Source organism: Heterocephalus glaber, unplaced genomic scaffold (assembly GCF_053883595.1).
Source record: "Heterocephalus glaber isolate CG9 unplaced genomic scaffold, H.glaber_assembly_v1.0 deba00001442, whole genome shotgun sequence".
Taxonomy (NCBI): Eukaryota; Metazoa; Chordata; class Mammalia; order Rodentia; family Bathyergidae; genus Heterocephalus; species Heterocephalus glaber.
The window spans coordinates 49,340,423-49,354,400 of NW_028258296.1; the positions used below are offsets into that span (position 1 = coordinate 49,340,423).

General features: G+C 36.0%; 1 protein-coding gene and 1 pseudogene across 11 annotated transcripts in view; one reads left to right on the plus strand and one right to left on the minus strand.

Moving 5' to 3' along the window:
• Window positions 1-13,978, plus strand: part of Sycp1 (synaptonemal complex protein 1) — a 161,937-nt gene that overhangs the window by 24,927 nt on the left and 123,032 nt on the right. For all 11 annotated transcript variants that reach the window (XR_002397970.2, XR_002397969.2, XM_087213300.1 and 8 more), the window contains exon 12: window positions 1,340-1,448. Coding sequence is in view for 9 of the 11 variants with exons in the window: in XM_087213300.1 (XP_087069426.1) it covers window positions 1,340-1,448 (109 nt within the window). In the remaining 2 variants the exon portion in view is untranslated. The remainder of the gene's footprint in view (window positions 1-1,339; window positions 1,449-13,978) is intronic.
• Window positions 8,098-8,666, minus strand: LOC106010098 (cyclin-G1 pseudogene; annotated as a pseudogene).

The following is a 13,978-nucleotide window of genomic DNA, read 5'->3' on the forward strand; positions in this document are numbered from 1 at the left end:
ATGACTGGGGACTGAACTCAGGGCCTTGCATATGCTAGGCATGAGCCCTACCATTGAGCCACTCCCCTAACTCCATCTCTTACTCAGTGGATATACCTGTGTCCCTTCCAGAGGTGGACTAGGGTTGTTCTCTCTCTACATTGGCTATCAGGTGATAGGGTTCAGGATGATAGGGTTGGGTGAACCTAAGGAATTTTTTTGTTCTTTTTTTTTTTTTTTTTGGTACCGGGGATCAAACTCGGGTCCTTGTGCTTGAGCAGCAGGCGGCGAAACCACTGAGCTAAATCCCTGGCCCAAACCTAGGGAATTTTTACTACTCTTTACAGAGTTCAGTTTGTACTTATTCTCTTGTTTCATACCATATGTAGTATTTATTGCGTTTCATTCTTGAAGTACTTTGGGGTGGGTTATCTTCTCAGTATCTTCTTGTACAGGTGCTTAAGTTTGACATTACTATTCTAAGTCATTTTCTATTCCTTCCAACTGTTTTCTTTCTTTATGTATTACAATTTGGATGTTAGGAGTCTTTTGGGTTCAAAAATATGAAGTATGTCTGTATTGTTTTCCTCGTTGATTTTTGGGTACTTTGGAGATAAAAATAGAGGAGAAAAGGCCTTCTTGTCATGTTGAATCTGGAAGTCTTCAGCCTATCTTTGTAAGTTTAACTTCCACTTTTTCTTCAACTGTATACTCTAACCATTTCAGTTTTCTGAATAAAATGTGATTTCTCAATCTTTTGTATTCTATCAACCTGTAATGTCTATTTCCTCATGTTTGTCTGATTAATTTTTCTGTATCAAGACTCAGCTTAGGGCCGGGGATGTAGCTCAGAGGTTGCCCGGCAAGTGCAAGGTCTTGAGTTCCATCTCCAATACTGGAAAAAAGAAAAAAACTCAGTCCTTTGAGAATTAATTTTTGATTACTTTCCCCAAGACTGATTTAGGTGTTCCTTTCCTGATCCCTATAACATTTTTGTTCTATTACTAATACTATTCTGGTGTGGATTTGTGTCTCCAAGTCTAGGTGGTGAGTTTCTTGAAGGTAAATTCCCCCATCTCTTTATACTCAAACTTACGTTTTCTAGTGCTCAGCGACATTTATTCAATGAATAAACTCCATTATGTAATCTTCTCAGTAATAACTTGAAAGGCATAGTATAATATTGAGTATATAATACAAGATTGTTTGTTTATTCATTCAGTGCATGCTTATGATTCAAGTATGTATTAAGTGCCAAGAACAATAATCCAAAAAGCATATAAACTGATTGTAGTTGATAAGTGCTAAGATAATGTATTAAATTTTTTATATCTATAATTTAAAAAACATTGTATTTTAGGTATCATTACTGCTGATCCAAAGCACTGAGAAAGAAAATAAAATGAAAGAGTTAACATTTCTTCTAGAGGAATCCAGAGATAAAGTTAATCACTTAGAGGAAAAGACAAGTAAGAATTTATATAAGAAAATGTAATAACGTGTCTTATGTATTTCTCTTGTTATGTTCTAAATTTTGGCTTTCCTTACAAGTTTGTTGTAATACTTGCTAGTAATCCTCAGCCTAGGTTGGATCAGTTGGAGGAGTGCATAATAGAATCACTAGAGGAGCATTTTTAAAATCTTTGAAAAATATGATAAATATTTAAATTTTAAAAAAGTTTATTACAGTAAAAGTCACAAAAGAAAACTTCCAGTAGTTCTTCAAAAAGTGTCAGGAACAGTAGAATAAGTATCTGAATCAAGGGGGAGTATTTTGAGTTTATTAATGGTGATGTGTCATTTACTATAATACATTTAAAAAATTTACACACACAATTTTTTGATCAGCTCTTCTATACTCCCCTTTTCAAAATTTTCCACACCTTTAACATTCAAAGTTTCAACAGTGTGTTCCAAAAAGACAGGGATCTGTATCTTTTTTGCTTACTGATGGATTTCACGTGCTTAGAACAGTGCCTGAAGCCTATGAAGTACTGAATATTTTATAATTAATAAATCCTATGGGAACAGCATGAAAGAAGTTACTTCCCACAATGAGATATTTTGAAAGGCATTAGGAAAAAATCTGTTGAACTGTATCTTAGATGATTAATAGTTCCTTAGGCAGTGAATTGAAAGATGCAATGTTGGCAGAATAGATGGCTTGTGTGAGTTATGGAGAGGTGAAATTAAGGTATATTTGGTAAACTGACTGGTATGCCTATATCTTAGAAAACTCAGGCAGATAAGATTGTCAAAGAATGTTTGAATCCATTTATGAAGAACCTTAAATGTCACGGCATGTTTAGGCTATCTTATTGAATATTTTAAAATTTGTTCAAGTGACCAGACATTTGGAAAGCATAATATACTTTGTGAAATACAATGCATCTTCCAGGACATCATAGCAATCTTATGGCATTTGTTAGTTCTCTGTTCTTTAAACCATTCTCTTCTTCACACCACAAAGAATTATCTGGTTCCTGCTTACATATGCTTGCTGATCTCATTGCTGTTGCTTTATTATACTCCAGATATAGTAAAATTGTTTTGTTTTTGCTATATTTTGTGTTTATATCTCACCCTATGCTTTTTTTTTTTTTTTTGGAACCAGGGATCGAATTCGGGACCTTGTGCTTGCAAGGCAGGTGGCAGAACCACTGAGCTAAATCCCCAGCCCTCACCCTATATGCTTTTAAGTATTTCCTCTACCTAAAATGAACTTCCTACCTCAAATCTGTTGCTTAATTGCCTAATACTTTGTTGTACTGGGGATTGAACCCAGGGCTTTTGAACTGAGCTACATCCTTAGCCCTTTTAAATTTGTTTTTTTTATTTTGAGGCAGGGTCTTACTATTTGCTAAGTTGTTTAGGCTGGGCTCAGATTTGGAATCCTGCTGTCTCAGCCTCCCAGAGTGCTGGGATTAGGGCGTGTGTCACCACCACACCTGGCTTTTTTTCACTCTTAATAATGGTTTAAGCATTATTCTTCTATCTCCTGTGACAGTGAGTGTCTCAAGGGCAAGGACTGTGTCTCATTAAATATCTTTGTGACGCTAGGGCTCAGTATATTGCTTTGGATATAATAATAATTGAATAGATGTCTAGATACATATTTAATCTTATAAACTAGAAACAATTTATTGATAATAACTATAATTCTTTGTGATTGTGTACTCTGGCCACTGAAATGTGTTTGTATAAATTCCCACATGTATCTTCCATTTGTTTTTCTGTTTCAGTTTGGATATTTTCTATTGACCTGCCATTTAATCCTGCCTCTGGTGTCTTTAATTTGCTTTAAATTTGCCTACTAAATTCTTAACTTTAATAATATATTTTTCCTTTAAAATTTCCATTTGGTTTTTAAGTTTCCAATTCTCTGATTATCTCATCTTTTGAAAATCATATTTTTCACCTTCTTAAAATATATTTATCATTGATATTTTATAGGTATTTTCTGTCTACTTCAATATCTATCTGACTTCTTAGTCTGTTTCTATTATTCCTTTTAAAACTGTGTAAAATACACATAACAAAGTTTATTATCTGGCTGGGGATTTAGTTCAGTGGTTCCGCCGCCTGCCTCACAAGCGCAAGGTCCCAAGTTTGATCCCCAGTGCCAAAAAAAAAAAAAAAAAAAGTCTACTATCTTATTTTTCAGTGTACACATCATTCATATTAATTTCATGTTTTGCATTCATCACTACCATCCATCTTCAGAACTGCTTTTATTTTGCAAAATGGAAACTCTTATCAATTAAATATTAACTCTCTCTTCTTTCCATTGCCCAGCCCTCTGGCAACCTCCCCCACTCCTTTCCTTCTGTTTTTTCTCTTTCCCTCCCTCATGTCATTTGTTTTTTTCCTTTTTTTTGATCATTTGATTTTTTCTTTTGGTATGCCAAGGAATTTTTAAAATTGAATTTCATATATTGCACTTATTATATTTCAGATCTAAAATGTCCCCAAAAGTCTTATGTTTAGAAGTGGAGCCTAGTCACAAGGAATGGGTCACTAGGAGTATGCCTTGGAAGGGTGTGTTCTTGTCTCCAGCTCTTTCCTTCTGTTTCTGCTTCCTGGCTGTCATGTGGTGAACAATTTTCCTCTGCCATGCCTTTTTACCATACCTTCTCTTCATTGGAGCCAGATGACCAGGGACTAAACCTACCTAAACCATGAGCCAAATAAATCTTTCCTCCTTTAAGATGTAGGTGTCAGGCACTTTTTTAAAGCCACGAGTAAGCTAATACACAATTGATACCAGGATGCTGGAGTGGGGACATTGCTGTGAGTATACCTGGAACTGATTTGCGGGAGTTTGAAAAGGTTTGGTGATGCTGGCTAGAGAAATTTAGAATATTGTGATCAATTTTCTTTTCTTTTTTTTTTTTTGTTTTTTGAGACAGGATCTCCCTTTGTAGTTCAGGCTGGCCTTGAACTCACTGTGTAGCCCAGGCTAGCCTCGAACTCATAGCAATCCTCTTGCCTCTGCCTCCCAAGTGCTGAGATTACAGGTGTGCACCAACCACACCTGGCCTTGTGATCAATTTTCTTAGTCACTTTCTTGTTGAGAAATCTGGAGCAAAAAGTGAATGTGAAGCTTGGCTAGAAAGGAAGTACCTATAAAGTTGACATAGAGGAGAATGTGGTTGCTGAAATTAGCATTAAAAAGAAGCCAAATGCTTTGCATCAGAATAATAGGAAAGATAACTGGACTGAATCTTGAAATATGCCAGACATCACCCTCCCCAGACTCAAGGTTGAAAATAGTAAAGGTTAACTCTGAAAGACTTTGTTTTGAGAAGAGAGCCCCACAGCACTCTGCTTGAGAAGGGCCATCTAGGGAATTGGTTCATTGGGATTCATTTCATTCTGTTTAACCATCACTTTGAGGCTACTGCAGCCCTGTTCCAAGGAGGCCTGGCTCCTGCTCTCAGTGACAGAAGACCTTGGGATTATTCAGGTGTTGGTAGTTTTACTGACATACAGAATACAAAAATTGTGGGGTGAGGGAGGCTTCTTCTCAGATTTCAAAGGAAATCCTGGGAGGCCAGGAAGTGTGCCCATGATAGAGAAGTGTGTGAAGTTTTGAGAGTGAAACTGAGGGTTCAGTAGAGCTCCTGGGAAGTTGGGGATATGAGGAATGTAGAATGCCTGCTAAAGAATGCTTCAGGGAGTGGGTGGGGCTAGGCACGAGAGAGGCCATGTATGCTGGAATCATTAGGGCCACAGTGGTGGAGCTGTCCATGCCCTTTGGAGCTCACATTCTCACTGCAGTCTGCTCTTGGTACTAGATACAGGAGGTACAGGATTTAATGTTTGCCCTGCTGGTTTTCAGGCCTACTTTGGTCTTATTTCTGTCTATTCTTCTATTCCCCCTTTTTAGATTTGGAATGTTTACCCTGTGCCATTATATGTTCCAAATATTTAACTTTCTTTTTTTCATATGTACAGTGGCTCACAGCTAATCCTTATAATTATTCAGAAGTGTATTTAGTTTGAATGCCATCAGAAGTTTTCCCATTACCTTTTGTTTTTTTTGCATTTCAATAATTTTATTAAAAGGTATATCTCATAGTACCAAACATAAAGGTAGTTGGTTAGGCTACCTCTGCCAACTCAAAATTAATACTGATGTTTTCAAAATATTGAAATATATCAGCTTTATGGTAAAACTGAAAGTATCCACAAAACATGGTTTACAGAAAGTTAAAGATAGAGTATACTGTGATTCTTTGGTTTATTTTTCAATGTTTAGGTTATCTGTAACATGATGTCAAAATTGGTTACATCCATTCTGGATAGACTCAGGCTTCAGGCTGCACTGTTTACAACACTAACAATATATGTACATTTCCTTATATTGATTGGCTCACATGGAGAATTCCAAACACTACCTCAGCAACCTCATAATTATGGTGGTGCCTCCTTACTTTTCTTAAGACACATTATGGAAATTTGTGAAACTATATTCTATTCCTTAAACAAAACAAAACAAAACTGGAAGCAATGGCAATTTTATAGAAACAGTCCATAGTAAAACCTGGAGTGCTTTATCTAGCCAGAACATAGGGTGAAGCAAGTTTTCAGAGTGGTAATTGATATTGACTTAACTATGTAATATAATAGAACATATTTTTTTAAATGGAACTAGGTAAGACTGAGGAAGTAGATTCTGTATAGAAATTTTCATCAATGATACAAATGTCACCTGTTTTTTAGAAGAAACATTAAAGATAGCTCAATGAATATGCCAAGCTTAGTAGGTCTGTATTTTGGCTTAATACAAAATGTTTTTAAATTTAAATTAATTCCGATATAGCAATAAGATTCTCATCTCTGAACTATCTATTACTTGCATTATGGGTGCCAAGAAACCATTACATTATCTAGAATATAACTTTATTATGCCTTAAACAAGTACATGTGTGAAATGTTGGTTTTAATGTAAACCTCATAATTTAAAATTTAACATTTAAATTAAGTAGGCTGCCATTTTCCAAATCACCTAAATGTAATATATTGATCCAGTATAGAAAGTTAAATTAATGTTAGAAATGAAGATTCATGGTTCACCTTTTCAGGCTTGTATTGTTTCACATTTATGTCTTTAGCTTTATGGATTCAAATCTAAACAGTCTTACTGCAGCATTATATTAATTAGGCAGTTTTCCAAAGATGGAGAACATCATACTAATCTAGTTGTGATTTTTTTTTTTGGTACTGGGGATTGAACTCGGGTCCTTGCGCTTGCGCAGCAGGTGGTGAAACCACTGAGCTAAATCCCTGGCCCTTTTTTTTGTGATGTTTTGAGGGTTCATAATTTATTTTGTTTTTTGGGGTTTTTTTGGTACCAGGGATCAAACTCAGGCTCTTGTGCTTGTGAGGCAGGCGGTGGCGCCACTGAGCTAAATCCCCGGCCTGAGGGTTCATAATTTAAATCAATTATAACCTTATGGAATCCATTGTTCAGGGTTGTGGAGAAAGGCTTCAAAGAAATTTTTTTGTTGCTGCAATAATACTATTTATGTAAAGAACAACCCCCCCCAACTTATCAAAAGTTTATCTAAATACTATTAGCTGTTAAAAGTAAATTTTTCATGCCCAAGTTTCATAATCATATGTGGATTTTTAAATATTAACATTCAGTTTTGAGCAGGAAAAGATAAATCATTACTGTAAGTTAATAAATTTAGATGGCAGGAACATACAGAATATGTGCAGTGACTGAATTTATGTTTTTTATGAGTATAATTACTTTTTGTTATTCCAATTGCAATAGCAGTATGTTGAGACATACTGGCAATTTTCAGAAACCCAAAAACTATCATCTGCTTTTATTACTTTTTTTTAGGTGTAACATTCAAGTTCATAATGATTCTTTTTATAAGTTAACAGTCTCCAATTAGTTCATATATGGATCAAACTTTTGGTCCTATTATAACTTTAAATGAGCTAGAGCTTAGGGCTATAGTTAGCAGAGTGTGCAATTAAAAAAGCATTACTTCAGCACTACCTTAAAAATTCAGATTATTAAAGAGGATGTTTTCTAAGATGCTAATTTAATGAAATGGTTAACATATATATATCAGAGATTGGAAATTCCTAAGGGTTTTTTTTTTAAGTTTTTTTGAGACAGGGTCTCACTATGTAATCTAGGCTGAACTTGAACTCACTATGTAGCCCAGGCTGGCCTCAAACTCATATGATAATCATCCTGTCTCAGCCTCCCAAGTGCTAGGATTACAGGCATGCACTACCATGCCCGATCCTTAGGGTATTGTGTGTGTATATATATATATATATATATATATATATATATATATATATACTTATTTATAGCAAATGCCTCCTAATATTAGCTGACTAGATTGGTGTTACCAGTTTTTCGCTTTTGCTATTCCAAGTCCAGTTGGTTTATTTTTTATTTTTTATTTTTTTTTGGTACCAAGAATCAAACTCTGGTCCTTGTGCTTGCAAAGCAGGCAGCTAAACCACTGAGCTAAATCCCTGGCCCCCAGTTGGTTTATTTTGAAGATAATATTTCAATACTTCAATTGTGGAAGAAAATTATATAATTTTCTCTATACAGAGAATAACAACCAAAATTAACAATTAAGAAACCATTTCAGGAATTGTTGGAAGGTGAGTTATTCTGTAGTAACTATACTTCAGTTGCCATGTAGTATGCCCAGAAACAATCCACTTCAACTTCTGAACATTTGGTTTGGAACACTTGTTTGATGAATATTCAGTTAAACACTTGGATACAAGCTCTTGCCAGAAGGTCAGATCACTGCCATTTATCTTGGAATGTTTCTGAAGACATTTTACTCCTTCTGTTAACTCTACACACTTCTGTGCTTGGATCTCCAATGCAACGATAGATAAGGCCAACACAGAAGGCTTTGCTTTAGAAAATAGGATCTTGTAGTGACATGCCTTAAGCTGAGCTTCTAGCCTTTCAAAATTTAGGCTAGTTTTCCTTTCAAATGGCAAGCTCTCCTGAATAAGAGAATAGAGTTGTAGAAATTGAAAGGCAGATGTAGCTTTGACTTTCCAACCCACCTTCTCCAATACAATCTTTTCCATTCGCATCAAATCTGAAACCGTGAACTGATACTGACTTATTCGGATCAAGTCAGTTGCCAATGGGACATTTCTTTCCTCTTCTATTGATTTTACAGTCAAGTAAAAGCAGCTCAGTCCAATATACCCAAGATGCTTGGGCTGTACCTTTATTTTAGACAGGAATCTGTTGTAAATTCACAGCGAGAGAAAATGTCTCCATATCAAAGCTAAAGAACTGAATTAGACTAAGAATATCTTTCACTTCAGAGTCCCTCAGTCTTGCAGTCATTCTAAGGCCATTATCATGTGCAGATTCAGTTAGTCTTAAGCCACAGACCTTTGGCTGACATCTAGCCTCCTGTTCCAACAGGGTATTCAGCTGCTGTAGTAGTTTCTGGGAGCCAGTTGTTGTCAGGACTTCTGTCATCTTGCTAGAAACTGTGGCTCCTTGGCGTGATCACCCTCCCGGGGCCTGCTCTCACCTCGCCCCACGGTATTGGATACGAGGGGCCTAGGAGGTGAGGACACTTGAGGGCAGGAGGGGAGAGGCCTGGGGAGGGAGAACTGTTCTGGGTGGAAGCCTCCGCAGCGCTCCCGAGACTACACCACCCTCCTCCTGGTCAGACCACTGCCCCATTACCTTTGTTATTGGTTTCTAGTTTGATTCCACTGTAGTCCTTATGTAGGGAACGTATGCTATATGATTTCAGTTACATCTGTTGAGAATTGTTTTACCTCTTCTCTTGGTTTGTTTTATTGCATATTGTTATGTTTTCTTTGGAAACTTCAAAAGAATGTGTATCTTCCTAATGTTGGGAAGAGTCTTCTCCCATCCAAATGCTAACCAGCCTGACCCTACTCAGCTTCTGTGAAGGGATGAGATCAGGTACATTCAAGGTAGTATAATCACAGACAAGAAGAATGTTCTATAAATGTTAATAGTTCTGTTGTTTGATTATTGTAATAAATTACCACAAACTTAATGGCTTTAAACAAACTTATTATATAGTTCTGGAGCTGAGAAGTTTCAGGAATTTCATGGGTAACTTCAAGGTTTTGTCAATGTCTTTATTCTCTTTGGTAACTCAGAGAAAATCTGTTCCTTGCCTCTTTTGGCTTTGAGGGCACTTTTGTAGTGTTCCTTGGCTTGTGGATCCTTCCTCACATAATTTCACCTAGTATTTCTATTGTCATATTTTAAAATCTCCTTTGATTTTCCTGCCACTCAGTCCTTTGTAATTTTCTTGGGTTCACCTGAATAAAATGTGAAAAATCTTCAAATTTCAATATCCTTTTTCATATCTGCAATGTCTTTTTTGTGTGGAATCTACTATTTTTATAGATTCTAGGGATTAGAATGTACACATCTTTGAGGCACTTTTATTCTGTCTAATGGTATTGAATTGTTCTATAATCTTGATGATTTTCTAATTTTTCTAGTTATTTAGAGTGGATGATGAAGTCTCCAAATAGAATGTGGATTTGTATGTTTCTTCTTTCAATTCTAACAGTTCATATGTTTTTCAGCTCTTTTATTAGTGTGTACACACTTAGAATTGGTGTATTTTGGTAATTAATCTATAGCTCAGTCTTAAGCAATTAACCCTTCTTACTGTGGCTCCTGATCAAACACTGTCAAATTTGTAGAGCACTGCACTGGATTTCTTCTCCATCTCAAGCCTGCCATGCAGAAGTAGTTTCAGAGTAAAACTCCATGCTATTTTTGCAGTTTATAATAACTGTGGCATCTTCTTGGGCTAGCCTTGTTGGCTAAAACCATTTTTTCTCCTTGGATCTGCTGACCCTCTCCAGTCTTATTTTGTGCTAGCAGAGTCAGGTCTCCCTCCCTGGGTGTTAGGATTTGCTTTGTTCTTTTCTCTGCTTTATGTCCTATTTTTCCAGCTTCTTTGTAGTTTCTAATTTTCCTGTCAGCTCCCTCTCAAACTCTAGAGATCTGCTTAGTTTCTCTTCACTAAGTTTGTGTTTTCTGGGTGTCTTGATTTTGCATCCTGGAGAGCTGTATTGTTTGGTTTTTTTGTTTGTTTCTTCTTTTATCTCTTCATACATTTCACCCATTTGATTTTTACTTTACTCCATATCAGTGCCCATGGGATCAGTTTTTTAAGAATTTAGAATTTTTGGAGGCATCTTGACTTGTTCTTTCATGTTTCAGTTTTCTTGTGTGCTGACTCTGAGAGTCAGTACCTTGCTTCATGAATGCTTTTGTTTTGCAAACAGAAACTTTTGGCAAAATTTTGTTTTTGTTTGCAATCTCTACTTCAGGTGATGAACACTACTGTGGCCATCTTTCCTGCACAAACATGAGCATGACTATATTCCAGAATCATGAAACAAAATAAGTTTGTGAAGCAAGATACCATAAAGTAGTGGAAAAACTCTTCTGCTAGTATGGAGATATTGTTAGTTATTTTGGCTGTTGTTATGTTTTGGTGTTATATAACTCTTCAATCTACTCAGTGTAATAGGATCAGACCCAGTTGCTGTATTGTAATGAGAGAACCACTACTATTTATATCAGCATCACAGATGAATTCATTTCTTTGCTTTTTGGAATCACGTAGGGGACCCTGGAATTATACTATTTTCAGTTTCCAGTGTTTCCTTTTTTCTCCCTGTAGATTTCTCCTCCCTCCACTGCCACTACAAGGTCGCTGGGTAGCTTCTGTAACAGAGACTATTGCAGAATCATGTCAGCTTGCAGAGTAGACTAGAATAATTTTTCAACCCTGATATCTTTCTCTTCTCCTTCAGGAACTCTGATGGCATGAAAGACATTTTTGTTATATTTTTACAGATTCCTGAGACTGGTTTTTTTCAGCTTGTTTTCTCACTCTTGTTCATTTTCTCATCTTCCAGGTCACTGATTTTTTCCAGTGGCCCCTCTGTTTTACCATTGAGCACATCTACGGAACTTTTAATTTTGGTCCTTGTATTTTTCAGTTCTAAAATTTCTATTTTTAAAAAACATGTAGTTTTTAAATGAGGCTTTCCATTTTTTATTGAAGCTAATTTCCATTTTTTTTTTTTTGTACCGGGGATCGAACTCGGGTCCTTGCACTTGTGCAGCAGATGGCAAAACCACTGAGTTAAATCCCCTGCCCAAAATGGGTCTGGGAGATTTCTTTCTTTTTTTTTTTGGTACTGGGGATCGAACTCAGGACCTTGTGCTTGCGAGGCAGGCAGCAGAACCACTGAGCTAAATCCCTGGCCCTTCCATTTGTTTTAATTGCTCATTAATGTGTCTTCATTATTGCCACTTTAAAATCTTTGTTAGATCATTTTAACATGTATTATATTGATGTTTGCATCTATTGATTGCCTTTTGAAATTCAGTTTGAGATTGTTGTATTTCTTATGAGAAATTATTGATTGAAGTGTATTTTCAAATTGCGTTTCGAGAATCTGACTCTTATTTTCTTTGTGTTAGCTGGCTGCCTTTGACACTGTTCTGGTAGGGAAAAAGTAAAATGCCACTTTGTTACTCCCAGGTGGAGGAAGAAGTCTAGGTTTCCCATTTGGCCTAGGTTGTCACTAGAGAGGGGAATTCTTTGTTGTTTTGTTCTTTATTCCTTCCTACTGAATTGATTAGGAATTGTGTTTCCCTATTCAGTCTCCAGTGATACCAGGTGAAGGAGGTTTCATTCTTTCTGGGTTTTGTGAAAGTAAGAGCTTTGTTCTAGGCCTTTCTGAGTTATCCCAGTGTGATGTATGAGGGATGCTTTGTTTTTAATGTGCTTGGGTGGATATCCAGACTCTCCATGTATTCTTTATTGCCACCATGGTTAGTAGCTCACTACTGGCTAGTGGAGATGAAAGATATGGGCATTTAATCTTCTCTGACACCACCTTGGTTGGGGGGAATCAACGTGCCTTATCACTGTGATGTAGTTGTATGTTTAGGATACCTGGTTGGCTCTTGTTGTAGTGGAGTACAGCACACAGTTTTATTTTCTGTGATGTTTGGTTGATATAATCTTGCTAGGCTGCTCATTTTCCTGATCTTTTGGCTAGAGGTCACATTTTTATTGGAGCACTTTTTTTTGTCTGTGCCTATTTGCTTTTCAAGATTGCTGTCTTCTTCAACTCTCATTCTGGGATATGTGAGGCAGAGACCAACCAAACAAAATCAAACAAAAAAGAAACCTCCAAAACCAAAAACCAAAAGTAAGACAAAAAGCAAAATAAAACAAGTCCTTTGAAAAGAAAAACCCCAAAGAAAAGAAAGCCCCCAGACCCAAACATACTCCATATTACCCCTTTATATTCAACAAGAGTCTTCTTGGTATGTTGTTTCTCAGGTCTGTATGGCTCCAGCTGGTTTACCTCCTGTCTTTCAGTCTTACATTTCTTTTGCATATAATGTCAAGAGTTTTCTGTTGTACTTGAGAGGAACAGAGTGAAGTACATCTGTTCAATATTCCCAGAATAGTTTCATTGTTTTTATTATTCAAATTTTACCTTGACTACTTTGAAAGTTACTGTTTTTATTTTTTTACTAGTTACTTATAAATTACTTATCAAAGTATAAAGATAATTAGTACATTTACCTTCTTCCAAGGCTATTTAAGCACATTAGAATTTAATCCCCTCCTCTTCTATTTTTCTTATGTATTTTAATTCTGTAGACTAAACATTTTTATTATTACTTTATCCAGACAATAGTTTTAACCATATAGTTTTCCTCCTCTCTTTTCCTTATTCCTTTCCATGTTCTTGTTACAATTCAAAACTTTACTTTTACCTTAAAGAAGAATCTCCTCACCGGGGATTTAGCTCAGTGGTTTCGCTGCCTGCTGTGCAAGCACAAGGATCCGAGTTCGATCCCCGGCACCAACAAACAAACAAACAAAAAAACAAAAAAAAAGAAGAATCTCCTCTAGTGAAACTGTGTTTGTGATGAACTCTCTTGGATTTTGTCTGAAAATTTGCTTATTCATTTTCATCCATAAAGGATATTTGTGTATATGTATTCCAAGTTGGCCTGCCATTTCTCTTCCCTTCTTTTTTCTTCCGTTCCCTTTCCTTAAGACTTAAAAGAATCAAATGAGAAGCACCAGAACTAGAAGATATTGAAATGTCCTTGCAAAAATGTGTGGTATGATTTAAAAACTGCCTAGTGTGTAATAGGTCATGCTATCATTTAGAGAGGGAGACAGGCAGACAGACATAGTCTCTTAACAGTCTGTTAATCCATCTGCCAAATTTGATTTCTCTTATATGATGTTTTTATTCTATTGTAATTACACATACAAATATTTGCATAGTTTAATATTCATCTTTGAGTAACAGTCTTGAAAAGTCAGTAAAGTTTAATGGTGGCAAAGGATCTAAAAAGATAATTCTCAAAAAAGATAATTCTCAAAAAAGATATGAAAATGGTAAAAGGAATAGAAAAAAGTGTTCA